This window comes from Chenopodium album, chromosome 11, assembly GCF_948465745.1.
Source record: "Chenopodium album chromosome 11, dcCheAlbu1.1, whole genome shotgun sequence".
Lineage (NCBI taxonomy): Eukaryota > Viridiplantae > Streptophyta > Magnoliopsida > Caryophyllales > Amaranthaceae > Chenopodium > Chenopodium album.
In genome coordinates this window covers 10,614,768-10,632,084 of record NC_137844.1, presented here as the reverse complement: position 1 = coordinate 10,632,084, position 17,317 = coordinate 10,614,768, and the positions used below count along the sequence as shown (strand labels likewise).

Below are 17,317 nucleotides of genomic sequence, written 5' to 3'. Positions count from 1 at the left end.
AGGATCATACTTCCTCGATCCCTCTATTTTTTAACAAGTCGATTAATTTATCAATTATTGTGAAACGAAAGGAGTACACTTTAGTCACTACACCTCTTGAGATCAAATTCTATCCAGTCACTAAACTTGGTTAACTTATCTTTCTTGTCTGGTTGCGCGCCAACTATAACTGAAATAACAGGCAAACCACTATTTTCATTACTCATTTACAGAGCTCTTTAAAAATGGCTGTTTCTTCATCCCACCATTACTATTCCCCATTTTCCTTCAATTCAATTACCCATAAATTATACAAAAACAATTTCAGTCTTCATTCAATCAAAAACCCAGTTGCTTCTCTTTCTCTCTCCTCCTCAAAACCCCTCAAAAACCCCCAATTTTCAAACCCTAGAATCCCCTTTTCCCTACTTGTAAACAATCTTTGTCAATCCCAAAACCTTAATCAAGCATTATGTGTGATACAAGAACAATTAACAAACCCCAATTTTAATCCAATTCAATTAGCTGAGGTTGTTGGGTTATTGATTCATTCATGTGGGCAACAAAGAAACCTTGAAATCGGGCGAAAAGTTCATGGAATTGTTTCATCTTATTTTAGTGATGATCTTGTTCTTTACAATCGGCTTATTACAATGTATTCTGTTTGTGGATCTCCTTTGAATTGTCGTTTGGTTTTTGATGAATTAAGAGTGAAGAACTTGTTTTTGTGGAATGCAGTGATTAGTGCTTATACAAAGAATGAACTTTTTGATGATTCTATTTTAATGTTCTGTGAATTGGTTTCGAGCACTGATTTGAAACCTGATAATTTTACTTTTCCTTGTGTTATTAAATCTTGTGCTTTGGGTTTTAGGATTGGTCTTGGAGAGGCGATTCATGGGCTGGCGGCGAAATCGGGGTTGGATTCGGATGTGTTTGTGGGCAATGCATTGATTATGATGTATGGTAAGTTTGGGTTAGTTGGAGATGCAGTTAAGGTGTTTGATAATATGTCCCAGAGAAATTTGGTTTCGTGGAATTCGTTGATTCGTGTTTATTCAGAGAATGGGTTATATAAGGAGAGTATTGTTGTCTTTGTGAGAATGCTTCAAGATGAGTGCGGTTTAGTACCTGATGTTGCTACGTTGGTGACAGTATTGCCGAGTTGTGCAGGGGAAGGGGATATTGAAATGGGAAAGATGCTTCATGGTTTGACTATAAAACTGAGTCTCATTCATGAGGTTACTGTGAATAATGCTTTTGTTGACATGTATGCCAAGTGTGAGCTCTCAAATGCTGCTCAAATGCTTTTTGAGGAGAACAAAAATAAGAACACGGTTTCATGGAATTCGCTCATCTGGAATTTTTCTAGAAATTATGATGCTTCAAAGGCATTTGATCTCCTTAGGGAACTTCATATGGAAGGAGATGAAGTTAGAGTCAATGAAGTCACTATTTTGAATGTGTTGCCAGCATTCTCCCACAAGTCGCAGATAATGAGCTTAAAGGAACTTCATGGTTACTCATTAAGACGCGAATTTTTTGGTGATGAGTTGGTGGCTAATGCGTTCATTGTGGCCTATGCAAAATGTGAGTCTTTAAGTTCTGCTGAGTTTGTCTTTCATGAAATAGAGACCAAGATGTTGAACTCTTGGAATGCAGTAATTGATGGTAATGCACAATATGGAGATCCGAGAAAGGCTTTAGACTTTTACCTTGAAATGAGATCTTTAGGCTTACATCCTGACCGGTTTAGCTTAACTAGCCTCCTTTTAGCCTGTTCCAAACTTCGTCTTTTGCCAGCTGGCAAAGAAATCCATGGCTTTGTGCTTCGAAACGGACTAAATACTGATCCGTTTATAAGTGTTTCACTGCTTTCTTTTTACTTCCGGTGTAATAAACCACAATTTTCTAGGGCTTTATTTGATGGAATGATGAGTAAAATCCCCGTTTCCTGGAATGCAATGATTTCTGGATATGAACAGTCTGGATGCCCAGAGCAAGCTCTTGACACATTCCGTCACATGCTTAAACAAGGAATTAGGCCCAATGTGATTGCAATAACAAGTCTTCTTGGGGCATGCTCACAGCTCTCGTGCTTGAGGCTGGCAAAGGAAATACACTGTTTTACCTTGAAGGGCAATCTGACAGAAGATGTGTTTGTTAACTGTTCCATCATAGATATGTATGCTAAATGTGGATGCTTAGAACTCTCTCAGAGGTTCTTTGCTACCATGACTAAGAAAATTTCAGCATCGTGGACAGCCATGATTTCAGGATATGCAGTTCATGGACATGGAAAGGAGGCATTGCTGCTGTTTGAACAGATGCGGATACAGGGATTCATGCCTGATCATTTAACGTTTGTCAGTATACTTATGGCATGCAGCCATGCTGGGCTTATTGAAGAAGGTCTGGAATATTTCTATGAAATGCATCGTTTATATGGATTAATTCCCGGATTGGAGCATTACACTTGCGTGGTGGACATGCTAGCACGTGCTGGGAAACTGTATGATGCAATGGAGCTTGTGAAAAATATGCCCATGGAAGCTGATGCTAAAATTTGGACTTCTTTGATTAGTTCTTGTAGAACTCATGGTGATATGGTTTTAGGAAGAATAGCAGCTGAGAAACTGCTACAACTTGATCCAAATAGGGTAGAGAACTATGTTTTAGTATCAAATTTACTAGCACAATCAGGCAAGTGGGATGATGTGAGAAGTGTCAGAGCGAAAATGAAAGAAAAAAGACTTCTGAAAGATGCTGGCTGTAGTTGGGTGGAAATTGGAGGGAAGATTTATAATTTCGTCGTTGGTCATCACATGCTTTCTAAATCAAAAGAGATTCAAAAATTTTGGACTGAATTAGAGATGAAGATCAGAAAATTTGGTTACATTCCTGATACTAGTTCAGTGCTGCATGATGTGGGACAAGAAGAGAAATTACAAATTCTAAGGGGACATAGTGAGAAGCTTGCAGTCTCCTTTGGCTTGTTAAAAACTGCAGATGGTATGACCGTGAGAATTTGCAAGAATCTGCGTATATGTTGTGACTGCCATAATGCGATTAAACTGGTATCCAAGGTTGTTAACAGGGAGATAGTTGTGAGAGATAACAAGCGGTTTCACCATTTTAAGGATGGGTGTTGTTCATGTGGAGATTATTGGTAAAATAGTCGTATGCAAACCTTTCACATTTGAAGCCAAAGACATAATCTTTTCCTTGTGAGCAGGATTGTTTTGAATTAAGACTCAGCTCAATCTCAGGTTCTTCAGTGACTAGTTTGTGTTCGGCTACATAAAGAGTCATTAGAAAAAAGTAAGCTTTTTTTGTGATCTTAACATGAAAGAGAAACGATCCTAACTCAAAATTGTTAAATCTTAAATGAACTTGGCTTTCGGACAGATTTATTAGCTCAAATAAAAGCTAAGTTCAGGTGACTAAATAAAATGAGCTTGACATGAACAAAATAATATGATTGGCTCTCAGCTAGGCTCATATAGACCCATAATTGTGAGAAAGTTTGTTCAGCTCCACTAATGCTCTTTGGCCTGAAATTTAATCTTTCGACCATGTGTTAATTTTACTCATCAAGTAGGTGCTCAAAAATTTATTCATACAGCTTGTCAATTATCTTATCTCATTACCCTTTTTATATCATTGTCTTGTTTCTTTGCAGTTCCCGTATTCCATGTGACAAGTGAGGGTAGCAAGCTACATCTTTGATGGAAATCTTTAGACACCTTTACAAAAGCAAAGCAAACACAGACAACAAGCAGCTCTGGTAATTATTTTTATCATATGGAGATATTAAATAGACTGATGTTCTTGCATAAATTTTGCTAAGAAGAGGGAGTACTGAAATTTTGAAAGAATCTCATTTGTAAATAATTTTGTCATGTTTAGAGTAGTTAATGACTTTTTATGGGTAATCACTAATCAGTCAACGAGGTTTGATATGTAGGAATGCTAAAAAACAGTTGATAAAATTGGCCTGGTCTAAATTAGCCCAGTTTAAAGCTCTACTACTACCCCAATATTCCCATGCACTACAGATCTTGGAAGAAGATATAAAGGAAGAAAAATGGAGATTTAAATAATCATACGGCGGCATAATATCCATTGCAAACCTCAGCCACTTCGCCATTTTCTTTGCTTTCCTGCTCTGCTTTAGCTTAAACTGGTAACTGCCCACCTCAGTACCTCACCCCTCTTTATTTGAAGTCTATGTTTGATTGTTTGAATATCATGCTGAGTTTTAAAGATACTACTCATCGCTGTTACTAAATGCTGAATCTGGTCTTCTGCAGATTATGATGCACTCAAATATTATGATTAAATGGGATTCCATTAATTGTAAACCTGGTGTATATAGTGCAAGTATTCTTACTATATTAATGTTTTTCAGATGCTCTGAAGTTCTGGAAATTTTCCCAATTTGGAATGCAAGTATGCATTGCTTGAACTTTTTGAGGACAAAATAGAAGGGCTTCCTCTCTCTTTTGTGGTCAGACATTGTATGTTTAGCTCCACATTCAATAAGCTCTCCATATCAAGTAGCATAATCCATTTATATGTTACCCCAAGCCATAGATGGCAAAATCATCAAATTCTTTTATTTGCATCATTATTTGATCAGGCTTCTGTCCAGCAAGATCTTTCATTGCAAAATCTTATTTTGTTATTAGTGTTAATGCATTTATCAAAATATGCAGTATTTATATCACCATCTATTAACCAGTTTGCCTCTCTCTTCTGCCTCAAAAGGCTAATGTAAGCTTCCTCAGTTTCAACAACCTCAGCCCTAGCATCAACTTCATCCTTTCATAATATCATGTCTGTGAGATTCTGATGATATAACTTCAGAGTTTGCAAAAGCTTATTTGCAGCCTTATAATGATCTTTTTTCTACATTATTACAACAGAGAACTGGTATAATTGACAAGAATGGTACCGTACTCTATTATTTCTAATTTTCTATATGAAATTAAAGTGGTATGTTAAACTGTTATAATGCGCTGAAGTGCATCTGAACATAATTAATGGCCTTTCAGTATTTCACCTAAACTATTCTGCTTATCTCAATTTATCAGCATTGCTTATAAATATTGGTGACTGACTGGCTGTACCAGAGAATTATGTACCAGGCACGGCTGCAGAACAGCTAATCGAGAAGGTACGTAGTGTAAGAGGTATGTCTTGTTTTCTTTGTCTGGCTTGTTTATCTGCATCTAATATACATTATTGGCTTTTTTAATGAAAAAGTTTTGTGACGTTGCATAAATTGGATATAGGTAGCTTTCCAGAAGATTGAAATAAAGTTTTTTCTCTGTCAATCTGTCATACCTTTCATATTGTTTTCTTTTTTGACTAGTTAGCAAATGCCCTCATGCTATGCTTTTTCTGCAATTTTTACAGTGATGCAAGAGGTTGTGATGAACCTTTCTTAATATATTGCCTAATAAATGGTTGTGGTGAACCATTCTTAACATATTGCCTGATCCTGCTATGCTTTTTCTCATAAGTCGTGACATTCAACATTAAATGCTTTAACAAACAAGACAAATTGGCAAGATTGAAGACACTGGTATGGTGAATGTTGTTCTTGAAAAGTTAGAGATACAGTTGGGGGTTCAAATGTGATCCTTGTACTATAGTGCTAAATCATGGGCATTAGCTACTGTGAAAATCAGTGGTGACATGATGTTTCTTTAGTGCTTGTATATAGCAATTGAAGTGCCAACTCAATATGTTTGCTACTACTGTAAACTTTTGATGCTGTTCGTTTTTGGCTAAGGTTGTGAATGACTAATAAATGTTCTGCATTAAGTTCTTCATGCTTATTTTTCTCTATTTCTGAAGTTACTTTAGGATGAGCTTTAAACTCTACATATATACTCCTAAACTGAATGCTAACTGCAATGCATTTCTGGGATTTTTTCTTCTGAGCTCTTTTGATTTGTAAGATTGTTTCACAGCAGAATTTACTGGAAAAATTTCTTATGGGTAAAATGAAACTGTTGATACTGGACCAGTGACCTCATCTGATTGAACTCTGACCCGAGTTCCTTAGCTGTAATATAAATTGCACCTAATAATGCAGTTGTGTTTGACCATAGGGAAGTTCAATTTGGGGAAGCTGTATGAAAAGATTGAGTTTAACAACGAGATCATATCAAGGGAAAAGTTTGCTGAGCTCGAGTGGCATAGGGGTTACTCTCGTTGGGGTGGACAACTCTAAAAGCGCTACTTCAGAAGTTAACATCTGTTGAGGGAATCCAGGCAAGGATGGATGGGATCTTCTTTATGACTGGGTGAAGCATCTAACTGCAATCCTACCATATGTATACTGAAGGACTGTTTAGGCTCTCGTTGAAGATAAATACCTTCATTATATAGCTCGATACAGAATGAGCTCTAGGATCAGCCATCTCTCCTTTAAACAAAAGTCTTACATAAACTCAGTTATATGAAAAATGAAAGTGTAAATCATCAAAGCATTCGAAAATTACTCTGGTGACACAAAATTTTAGTGGAACTTGCATGTACTCGTTTTTATAGCAAGAGGCTATATGTATGTGTAATCAGATATTTTACCAATCTTTGGGTTAGTGCGACCGTCATGTGAATTGTACTGCTATGTTCATTATTCATGCTGTAGTTCTATCTTTAATCAGTGATACAGCCTTACATGTGAATGTTATGGGAAAAGCACCCTAAGACCATATAAGCAACTTTCAATCGGTATTTATATGTTAACAAGACAACATTTTAAAAGCTGTAACATCACAGCATATCTCCATTAATAATTCACTACACAAAAGAGATCATCGATATAAACGAGCAAAGGTATATCACGCAATATTTTGGTAAATTTGCTGAAAATTTGATGGTAATTTGGTAGATTTGTTAACAGAGCTTCCAAAGAGAGATGCTAAATATTCAAGGAGAAATTTATTTTTTTCTCAACCAAATGTTGTACTCCATTTAAGCATTACTATTGCACATAAAATCACAAATGTGGTACATCAAAAATCAAAAAGTAAATAATTTATAACTTTGCCATTATTTCCAGTACCACATAAAGCAATAAACTTATAACTTTAAGTTCGATATAAGTTATACTTCACAATCAAATTGATACAAGAAATAACCTCCTCACATTCCACTTCATAGTCCATCAAACTCAAGGAATCCATGCCATCACAAAGCAAATCTTCTGAATCGAAAATGCATAGAGGTTCTGAGAAAGAGGAGCATTTACATTAGAACTAAAGCCAAAATCAAGAACTTTTATATCCTCTAAAAGCTTTTATTGACTACATATATACTCACATATTTGTACAACTATAACTGAAAATAACCTAAAAAACATCTTTGCTATGATTTTCAGTATGATGGCTAAAGCACATAAATGTGAAACATGGCATCATCATCGAAGATAAGATAATTATAGAGATATTGCATGAGATGAAATAGCATCTTTACCATTGTTCTTAGGTTGGCAGAAGAAACTGAGAACAGAGTACTCAATAGAGACTGCTTTTTCACGCGAATAAAGGCCTCCCCACCCTCCATTCACAGCATCTTGGAGAGCAACCCAACCTGAGAATACAAGTGAAACCCCTTGTTGAAATTGCTTAAGGGCATCTGCTGTTAGCTTTGACCTCTTCGAAGCTTCCATTGTCAGTGTGTAAGTTGTTAAGATTAAGGACCTCCAAAAATAGTTAATGGTGAATAACAACAACAATTGATTCAGGAATTCAGTATTGATAAGGTTCATTTGTCAGTGGCTAATTCATACACAGAAAACACAATTATAAAAAGAACAATATCAATGCAATTAATATGAATCTATTTCTCCTTCATGTTTTGAGGGTAAGTTTGTGTTGGAAGTTCTTGAAGTAAAACCAAGAAAGTTACGGTGTTTATTGTTTTGACTGTTGGGATTTAATGGCTGTTGGAATCCCTTAATTTTAGCTTCCTCTTATTGCTAATTTAATGGGCATTATTGCTGATTAATGTTGTTACTTAAAACTAGCCGTTACCCTTTTAATGTTGATTAAAGCTAGCTCTTATTGGGGATTAATGGGTGGATGTTACACCACTTGATTGATGACCATTTTCCCCTTAATTGCTGGTTGTTTTTACTCCCTCCATTGCCTTATAAATCAACCTTATTCACCTCCGAAAGATATGACAACAAAACCATCCATCTTTAACTTCTTACCTTCTCTTAAAATATATCCCTTCGGTTTTTGGGCAAGTATTCTGAATTCCAGTCGGGTTTGTGAGTGCACACAAATTCCGGCGCCGTGCTTATCCTGGAGGGCGACCGCTTGATGTCTACTGCACCGGGGTAGCGCGGAATCGTCTTTTAGGTCAGTGGTTTACCACGACGCGGCAATTTTCAATTGGTCTACACAACATTGAGATAAGTATTTTTTCGTTTAATTTGCTCATATACTAACAGTTTGATCGTATTACTAACAGCGGCAAACTCTTTTCACCTGTACACTAGAGTGTCAATACAGAAGATAACAAAGGCCGAAGTATACGGATATTAACAAACATAATGCAACACCGATTATCTACGAAGTACAAATACGAAGTATGTATAGACAATTTAGACATAAAAAACCACCAAATACGAAGTATGTGTTACATCCTACATTAGCAACGAATAGTAAACGAAACATATAATCAATAAATCTCAAACTGATTAATCAAGTGCTTCTGCATCTTATGCAATAAATAACTAACCAAGAACAATATGAAACCTTTGATGCATTCAAAATCACAGATTGGATTATCAAACACAACCAATGTAAACGAAACATATAATCAATAAAGAACGAAACATATAAAAAAAAATTAACGACATTACACAAAGAAAAAGATATAAAAATGGAATCATATAAAATTAAGTAATTCAGCAAATTGAAAAGAGAAGAAAAAAAGAAAAAAAAAAGGACAAAATTGAGCAATTGGAAGAAAAACGAAATTCCACGGAAAAAAAACGAAGTCGATTGATTAAAACAAAATAAACTCAACACAAATACTCCCTCCGTTCCATAATGTTGTAAGAAAAAATACATAAATATTATTAAAAAAAAAATGTTGCATTTTAATGTTTACATATTAAAAAAAATCAAGAAAAAAAATATATAATCTTGTGTCTTTCTTTAAAAAACTCCGTATGTCACAAATTATGTTAAGAATATTTGGGAAAGAAACATTATCAAATCTTCTCTTATACTCTATCTCATTATTATTACAAGCTAAGAGACACACGCGATGTGTGCGTGAACAATATAAAATCTATCATGCTCGATTCTATTTTTTTTCCCCCCCCCCCCCAAAATGTTATCCTCCTTATTCTAATAAAATAAAAAATATATAGTTAAAAATTGTTGATAATATATATATATATATATATATATATATATATATATATATATATATATATATATATATATATATATATATATATTAGTTAGTATATGTTATAAATAAATTTATGTTGATGAAGTCATGTAGGCCAAATAATAGGATATGACTTCTTTTTTTTAAAAAAAAGATGGTAACTTAAAAAAATAATAAGGAAATTTTGTGTAGAACTACCCTAAAGATAGGGTCATTTGTGAACAACTATCCATTTATTTATTTATTTATTTATAATTATCCACAAGTTTAAAAACGTTTGGATAGCACTACCCACTAATATTTTCCGTCCACTTAAGACGTTATTGAAGCCCACTTTTTTCACTTTTGCCACCCAATTAACTCCCCCAATTTGTTTAAAGGTTTTAATTTATCCTAATTAACCTAATTAGGGTTTTAATTAGGATTCATTTTAGGGTTCATGAGTTTAGTATTATTTGGGGATTTTGATTTCTAAAGTTTGGGGGTTTAATTGAATTCGGATTTTTGCTTATTTTTAGCATTAATTGGCCATTGTAATTGACAAAAGTGAAAAATTGGGCCAAAGTAACGTTTTAATTGGACTAAAAACGTTATTGGATAATGTTACCCAAACGTTTCCAAACTTGCGTGTAGTTCTAAACAAATAAAAAAAATGGGTAATTGTTCACAAATGACCCTATCTTTAGGGTAGTCTACACAAAATTTCCAAATGATAATAATAATAAATTTTCTTTAAAAGGATGATAGTTATTTTTTAATAAAAAAAAAAAAAAAAAAAAAAGAAAAAAGAAATAAGAGGGGTAATTTGGGGATAATAAAATTTATCACCCAAAAGGCCCTTTCATTTTATATATAGGATAGGATATATTGTTATTAATAAATTTATGTTGATGGAGGCCAAATAATAGCATATGACTTCTTTTTTAAAAAAAAATGGTAATTTAAAATAATAATAATAATAAAATAAATTTTCTTTAAAAGGATGAATAAAAAAAGAAGAAATGAGAGGGGTAAATTGGGGATAATGAAATTTCACCCAAAAGGCCCTTTCACTTTATATATAGGATATGTATATTTGTTTAGATTTTTTTTTCAAAAAATGTATAAATAAAAACCTAAGGACGCACCAAGAGATGACACGTATCATTACTGGTGTGTCTTAGGCCTTGTTTAGTTCACCTTATTTTTACTTATTTTAGAAAAAATAAGTTCACATCAGATCAGATAAAAAAAAAGTTCAGATTAGATCAGATCAGAAAAAATAAGTTTAAGTGTCTGTTCACATTTATTGAACTGAGCTGAACTGAACTGATTGGAGCCGACCTGAACTGAACTGAACTGATTGGAGCCGACCTGAACTGAACTGAACTGATTGGAGCTGAACTGAACTGAACTGAGCTGAAATGAATATTTTATGAGAGAGGGAAATTAAGAGCTGAATTGAACTGAACTGATTGGAGTTGAACTGAATTGAACTGAAATTAAGTAAATGTGAATAGGCCCTAAATCAGATCATCGTTTTATGTGCAATTTTTTATCGCTAAATATCTTTAATTTCGTAATGAAAAAAATTATGAAAATCACATATTAATAAAATACACATTATTACGAATCTAACAAGACCCCACTTGATATATTTTTTCCATATAGATTATCGTATATTTAAGGTCAAAGCTTGGTCAAATCTAACATTCAGATCAGAGCAAACCAGACCAGATCAGATAAGTTCATATAAGCAAAATTAAGGCGAACCAAACAAGGCCTTAGTTATTGATTGATATATACTATTTTACTCATAATATTGTTATTGTTGGTTTTTTTTTAAAAAAAAAAAATCAATAATAACAATTTTACTCCACTTCATGTACCTTAGCCTTAAAAAACATTCGATGCTTGTTGAGTTTTTTTTGTAGTGGTATACAAGATTCAAGACTATAGAGTAAATATTTGCCGTAATATGGAGTACGTACTACGTATATAGATTAGATAGGTGTATTTTTTTTTTCTTTTTTTTTTTCTTGTTAATACATGTTAAGTTTTTATTTTTTTTTTACTACCTCCGTTACAAGTTATGTGCAACGAATAGACATTTTTCCTCTCTGCTTTATGTCAAATCGTTGCACATAACCTGTAACGGAGGTAGTATTTTTTTTTCCCTTCTCTTCTATGTAACAGACTCAGAGATGATCGAACGTGGTATATGCTACTATATTGGAAATTTTGTAGAGAACTATATTGGTATTAATTTTTCTTTTTTACTAAAAAATATGTATGGTTATCTTTTAGCAAAGTTAAACACTTATTAAACCATTAAACGCGGTTCTTTTCAATAAAGGGTAAACATAGTTTGTGGGTAGTTATTTTTTTTTATTTCTTTATGAAAAGTAGATAATTTTAATTTAATTTTTTTTTTATAATAATTTTAGTTTGTGAGTTAGGGTCTGTTCACATTTACTGAACTGAAGTGAACTGATTGGAGCTGAAGTGAAATGAAATGAAATGAATATTTAATGAGAGAAGGAAATTAGGAGCTGAACTGAGATGAAATGAATATTTTATGAGAGAAAGAAATTAGGAGTTGAACTGAACTGACCTGAATTGATTGGAGTTTAACTGAACTGAAATTAAGCTGAAGTGAACAAGCCCTTAGTTTTTTTTTCCTTTTTTCCTTAAGGAATAGATAATTTAATCTATTTTTTTATAGCAGTTATGAACTTTTATTTGAAAAAAAAAAATTAGTGAATAGTATTTTTGCAAATTGAATAGGACATTTTGGGGAAAGATAAATTTATCAACCAAAAGGCCTTTTCTCTTTATAAAGTACTATATATAAGTTCCCTACGAACGTCTTTTTTGTACAATTTGTGAAAAATTCTTTTTCTAAATGTTATGTTCATTATTTTTTACATTACGAAATTTAAGGGCCTGTTTTGAATGTGTATATTAAAAAGTCACACATAAAACGAAATAAGGTAATTAAACATGGCCTAGTTATGGTTCGTTTTGATGATACAAAAATTGCTAACCATACATGTTTTACCCTAATATAATATACTTTGTCACTTAATATAACAATCAATGATTATCAAGGTGATAAATTTGGCTGTTTCCGTGTTGTGTTATTATTTTTTTCATACACTAAGGCCCTATTCTCATCAGATTATTTTCAGTTCACTTCAATTCTAATAAGTTCAGTTCAGTTTAATTCTAATAAGTTCAGTTCAGTTCAGTTTAATTCAGTCAATAAGAACCAGCCTAATTTTGTTTTTATTTTTTCTATTCAGGAGTTAACTTTAAACTGTGATTGTGATTTTTTATTATTTTGTTTTTCACTTTAATTAAGTTTTTCAATTGTTAACTCACTTTAAGACTGTACATTTGTTTTTAGGGGATGCAAGACTGTACTTGCGTAAGTTGTATTCCCTTCTGTCTTCTCACTTTCCTCCACCTCTGAGTCTCTGACTCGAGTTACATAACTGGTACAGTATTACTTCTGTGAATTGTCCCATAAAACATCAGATCAAACCCATTTATTATTATTATTATTATTATTATTATTTTTTTTTAAATAAAATCGAAAAACATTGAACCGAATTACAAAAATCGATGGCAGCAGAAATTGAAATTTCTCCATCCAACTCCCAAGGCTCTTCAACTCATCCTCCTAATCATAATCCTTCTCTCTCTCCTTCTTCCACTTTATCTTCTTTTCCCCAGGTCACTCTCTTTCTCTCTCCTTCTTTTTTATACCCATTTTCCCTCTTTTTAATTTAATTTTTTTATTTGAAATTTTGTCAGAAGGATAAAGAAGATACTACGCCAGCCATGGATACCGGTGCTACTGCTCCATCTCAGGATAACTCCAACATTACCCACAGCCACCAGTTAATTTCTCTCTCTCTCTCTTTTTTTTTTTTAAATTTTATTTATTTGGTTATTTTATTGAATTGTTAAGTTTATTTGGAGGTAATGGGTCGGAAAAAGGGTTTTAATACAATTGTATATTCGATTATTTAATTGATACCTTCATTGTTATTTGTGTTTGATCAAATTAATGAATTAATTTTTTGAGATCGACAGCATTGTTGTTCCACTGATGAATTCAACAATTTGTAGTTGATTTGTTGAGATTGATTTCTTCCATTGATCAATTTGCTGCTCAAGCGTTGCTAGTTTTTCGTACAGGGGTTTATTTTTTTTGTTGGGAAGAGGCTGGGCTGTTTGTATGTGAACTGAGAAAAATAAAATGGGCTGCCTATGTTGTATGCTTGCACGTGAGACCATAAGGTCCACGCAAGATTTTTTTGGTGTGTTATACGAGTACAGATGTCAAAAAGTAACTCGACTCAAATAACCTGATTTAAATTTCAATTTGTATGGATATAATAAAGTTAGTACTCCGTATAATTTAAATTTAAAATAGATTCAATCCGACGTGATATTGATAACTCTCATTACGAAAATTTCTCAATCTTTAATTGCTTTAGTCTTTTTGACTCTAATAATGTTGGTTGATATTAAATTGTATTTGTTGCACCATCACGGTGATGGTAAGATTAGTTTAGTAGCAATAGAGGTGTAATTGAGCCGAGCCGAGTCGAATACTACCTAATTCATGTTCAACTTCATTTAACTTAGACGAGTCCAAGCATGATCTCGAGCTTTTAAACGAGCACAAAACTCTGTTCAAGCTCGGCTCATTTAGATTACTATATGTTCGCGAACGGTTCGTGAACGACTCGTTTATTAAACGAGTTGATAAACGAGCGTTTCATGAACGAGCTTCTCTAATAAATGAGCTTTGTAATTTTGACATTTGAAAATCTTTAAATTAGCATAATAAGTAAATCCTATTTATAAACCTTAGAATTAAATCTTAATTATTAAAAAACTTCAAAATTAAATTAACAATTGTGAATAAATAAATAATTTATGAATATAAATAAACGAGTAGCAACAAAATTGCTTAAGCTGTTGTGTAAAGTTAGGCAATAATCTGTTGAAGCTCGGCTCATTTAGATTGCTTAAGCTGTTGTGTAAAGTTAGGCAATAAAATTGCGTAGTGCAACAACCTCTATGTTATACTGTTATCAGGTATTTGGTAGGCATAATACTTATAGCATTGATTAACTCGAGTCTATCAATGTTTGGGGTGATTGACAGGTGCTTCACTGCTGATGAAATCGCAAAGTATAATAAGTATGAAGCAGATTATGCTAGTTACCTGAGGGCAAAATACTTCTCCGACAAGGATGTCTACGGAGGTAAATTGCTATGCTGACTCTTTCATACATGTTCCTGTAAGCTTAAGTCCTTTTTTTCTGTGATGCTTAGCCTATACTAGGAATACCAAATGAATCAGAAATTGAATTTGATTTTTTTGTACTTGTGCTATCTAGAAAATCCTTTGAAACCACCATTCCAAGCCTACTCCAAAAGGCATTATGACCCCTAACGGAGAGGTAAAATCTGATTTGGACTTACCTTGTGTTACATGCTTCCAAATGCTATTAAGCAATGGGTCTTCGTTAATGAGTGCTGAACTAAGACAATGCTACATATTTCACACTTGACTCCCTTTTTGCTTCATCTGCCCCCGATTTTCCACTCTGTAGTCCTCTTTACATTCACATTTGAGTTTTTAATGTGGGTGCCTTAGTTTACTTATCACTTCTCCACTTCCTATCCCATTGCAAGCTTATCTTAGTTGGCATCTTTGTATTCGCTACCATAATATCACCCATAAGGGTGCCACTCCATTTTTCTTTTGAAAGCCTGAAAGGTGTAAATTCTGTCTCAAAATTTTCCTTTCTAACTTATTTCAGATCGCGTTGCATTTAGGTCATGTTGTTTTTAGATATTCTAGCTTTTTCATGCTTTTTTTTTTAAATAGAAATTCTAGTGTAGAGACTTTTTACCCCACCCATCAATCAGAAGAGAAGAGGTCAATGATAGTGTCTGCTTCCCTATGCGGTGGCAACAAGCCAGCAACTGTAGCTGCCTTGAGTCACATCTTGAGTCACATAAAGCTTATACAGGAGATTTCATGTTATGGTGTTGGCACCATGAGCTTCATGAACATCATCTTGAAAGGAGTTTAGTTTTCTTTAGAGTACAGTAAAGTATCCAAATCTTCATGCTCCCACTTCTTGTGTGTGTGTGCCAATTGGCCATTCATTTGTATAGGTTCAAGCCAATACATTAGTTAGCAGTAAAGATTATATGATACTCCGTAAAAAGTAGTGGCATTCATGGTATGGAAAAGTTGGAACAGGGGATTTAGAATTTTAGGTTCCAAATTTCCAATGAAGTGACTTGTAAAATAGGCTTTTGTGTGAGTTTTTTTTTTTTTTATAAATGTTGTTATTCGGCATTCTTTTGACATTGCTATAGCATTGTGTTGTTATTAACTTATTATTGACATGGGGAAGCACTGTGATTCAGTTGGCATCAATCATGAGGTGCATACCAAGCATACACTTGGAATGTTCAAATGTTCTTATAGCTTTCTGGGTGCTTAAAATTGGAATCTAATAGTGAAGGTCCTATTAGTTACTTTGGATAAGAAAGTCTATATCTCATTCTGTGAATTTGACTTAAGGAGTATTATAGATTATTTGAGACAATCTAGTATCACTTGATTACATTTATACATGACTAAGTGGAAAGGATCTAATTGTTGAAAAACAAGACATCCTGGGACCGCAGGGCACATCTTCTATTCTGTATTGCACAATTGTTTGGTTTTTGTTATCAGTACAGTACATTTTCTATGTATGACGATGCTGAGGATTAGTAAAGCACATAAGTATTAACACAATTAACTTATTAATTCTATATACTATCTGTGGATTTGTGTGTACAGGTGACATATATGACCTTACAGTCAAAGTAGGCAATGAAACGATAAAAGCTAGCAGGTGCACACAAAGCCTACTCTTTTGAATTTACAACATTCAAAGTTGAAGTTCAATACAGATGACATAGTTTTGTTATGGCTTTTCATGATGCAGGTCGTCTCCTACTCGATCATTTGCAGAACCTGCGCAGAGTGTTGTAGACCCTGGCCATGTTTTGGCTTCTGAAGTAGAACTACCCGCTCCAGGGGCTGAACCGTCTCCAAACATTGCAAATGGCAGCATAACTCCAGTTAAGAAGAGTAGCTGATGATGTTTGTTTTTACTTTTTAGCAAATCTACAGCATTTGAATTTGAGAAATGCTGAAAAAATAATCATAATATGGTAAATAGTGCATAAAACTTGGCTTCTTTTTTTCCTTTTAAAAAAAATTATTTAGTAGAAAAGTACTTCCTAAAACTTGACTCCTTACTGTTCCTTGCAATGCCAAAATAGCCTATACTTTGCCAAAAAAAAAAAAAATGTCATTGTTATATGCACTATTCACATATAATTGTTTTTTTTATATAATCCCTCAATTTGGATTAATTTTATATGTATTCATGTTAAAACATTTAGGGTGACTGACCAATTAAAAAAATATAGGGAAAAAATTGAGTGGGTAATTGACAAGACCTATTATAACTGAACTTTTTTGTCTTGGTGAAGTGGAAATAGGCCAAAATAGTAAGTTTTAGAAGAATATCTACCAAAGGAAGCAAGTATTACTCTAAGATGTATGTATCACCATATGATAGGAATAGCTCGATAGTAAAACTTATCTTACACAAGTATGAACTTTTTGGAACTCATCTTCAAGTTACCAACTTACCATTTTAGAAGTTAATAGAAATAGGTAAAATAGGTGAAATTAAGACACCTATAAGGCAGTTTTATGAGGTCTATCTTGTTTAAAAAGAAATATTTGTGTAAGATCATCTTACCATTATAAGACCGCTATAGCTAATATATGATCCTATCCTGGGGTTTGTCTTTACCCTTTATCCAAACC

The 17,317-nt window shown here is 33.4% G+C and overlaps 2 protein-coding genes and 1 pseudogene across 17 annotated transcripts; 2 read left to right on the top strand and 1 right to left on the bottom strand.

Moving 5' to 3' along the window:
* The first annotated feature begins 219 nt into the window (after nt 1–219).
* Nucleotides 220–6,553, top strand: LOC145567375 (pentatricopeptide repeat-containing protein At1g18485 pseudogene; annotated as a pseudogene). 14 transcript variants are annotated; one of them, XR_014095585.1, is made up of 5 exons: nt 220–3,300; nt 3,662–3,766; nt 4,391–4,499; nt 5,115–5,174; nt 6,102–6,553. The product of XR_014095585.1 is annotated as a pentatricopeptide repeat-containing protein At1g18485 pseudogene, transcript variant X14 (transcript). The 14 variants fall into 14 exon arrangements; XR_014095584.1 differs by having other exon boundaries at nt 5,076–5,174; XR_014095580.1 differs by having other exon boundaries at nt 3,662–4,165.
* LOC145566265 (uncharacterized) lies at nt 4,618–7,666 on the bottom strand. Its single transcript, XM_081625735.1, has 3 exons — nt 7,471–7,666; nt 7,137–7,225; nt 4,618–4,803 (listed from the first exon to the last, which is right to left on the bottom strand). The coding sequence occupies exons 1-3, from the start codon at nt 7,664–7,666 to the stop codon at nt 4,618–4,620; spliced, it is 471 nt and encodes a 156-aa protein (XP_081481861.1).
* A 4,858-nt stretch (nt 7,667–12,524) lies between these two features.
* LOC145568542 (uncharacterized) lies at nt 12,525–16,730 on the top strand. Of its 2 annotated transcripts, none has more exons than XM_081627965.1 (5): nt 12,525–13,125; nt 13,210–13,292; nt 14,572–14,672; nt 16,274–16,328; nt 16,422–16,730. In XM_081627965.1, exons 1-5 carry the CDS (start codon nt 13,015–13,017, stop codon nt 16,573–16,575), a joined length of 504 nt encoding a protein of 167 aa, XP_081484091.1. In that variant the 5' UTR covers nt 12,525–13,014; the 3' UTR covers nt 16,576–16,730. The 2 variants fall into 2 exon arrangements, with proteins under 2 accessions (XP_081484091.1, XP_081484090.1); XM_081627964.1 differs by having other exon boundaries at nt 13,207–13,292.
* The last annotated feature ends 587 nt before the right edge of the window (nt 16,731–17,317 follow it).

What these genes read in the sequence shown, in the direction of transcription:
- LOC145568542 (XM_081627964.1), top strand. Translation starts at nt 13,015, where the DNA reads ATGGCAGCAGAAATTGAAATTTCTCCATCCAACTCCCAAGGCTCTTCA. An exon ending in CTTTATCTTCTTTTCCCCAG is followed by an intron (nt 13,126 to 13,206) that starts GTCACTCTCTTT and finishes AAATTTTGTCAG; the next exon opens with AAGGATAAAGAAGATACTAC. An exon ending in CGACAAGGATGTCTACGGAG is followed by an intron (nt 14,673 to 16,273) that starts GTAAATTGCTAT and finishes TTGTGTGTACAG; the next exon opens with GTGACATATATGACCTTACA.
- LOC145566265 (XM_081625735.1), bottom strand. Translation starts at nt 7,666, where the DNA reads ATGGAAGCTTCGAAGAGGTCAAAGCTAACAGCAGATGCCCTTAAGCAA. An exon ending in CTGCCAACCTAAGAACAATG is followed by an intron (nt 7,226 to 7,470) that starts GTAAAGATGCTA and finishes CCTCTTTCTCAG; the next exon opens with AACCTCTATGCATTTTCGAT. An exon ending in ATGAAGTGGAATGTGAGGAG is followed by an intron (nt 4,804 to 7,136) that starts GTTATTTCTTGT and finishes ATATTATGAAAG; the next exon opens with GATGAAGTTGATGCTAGGGC.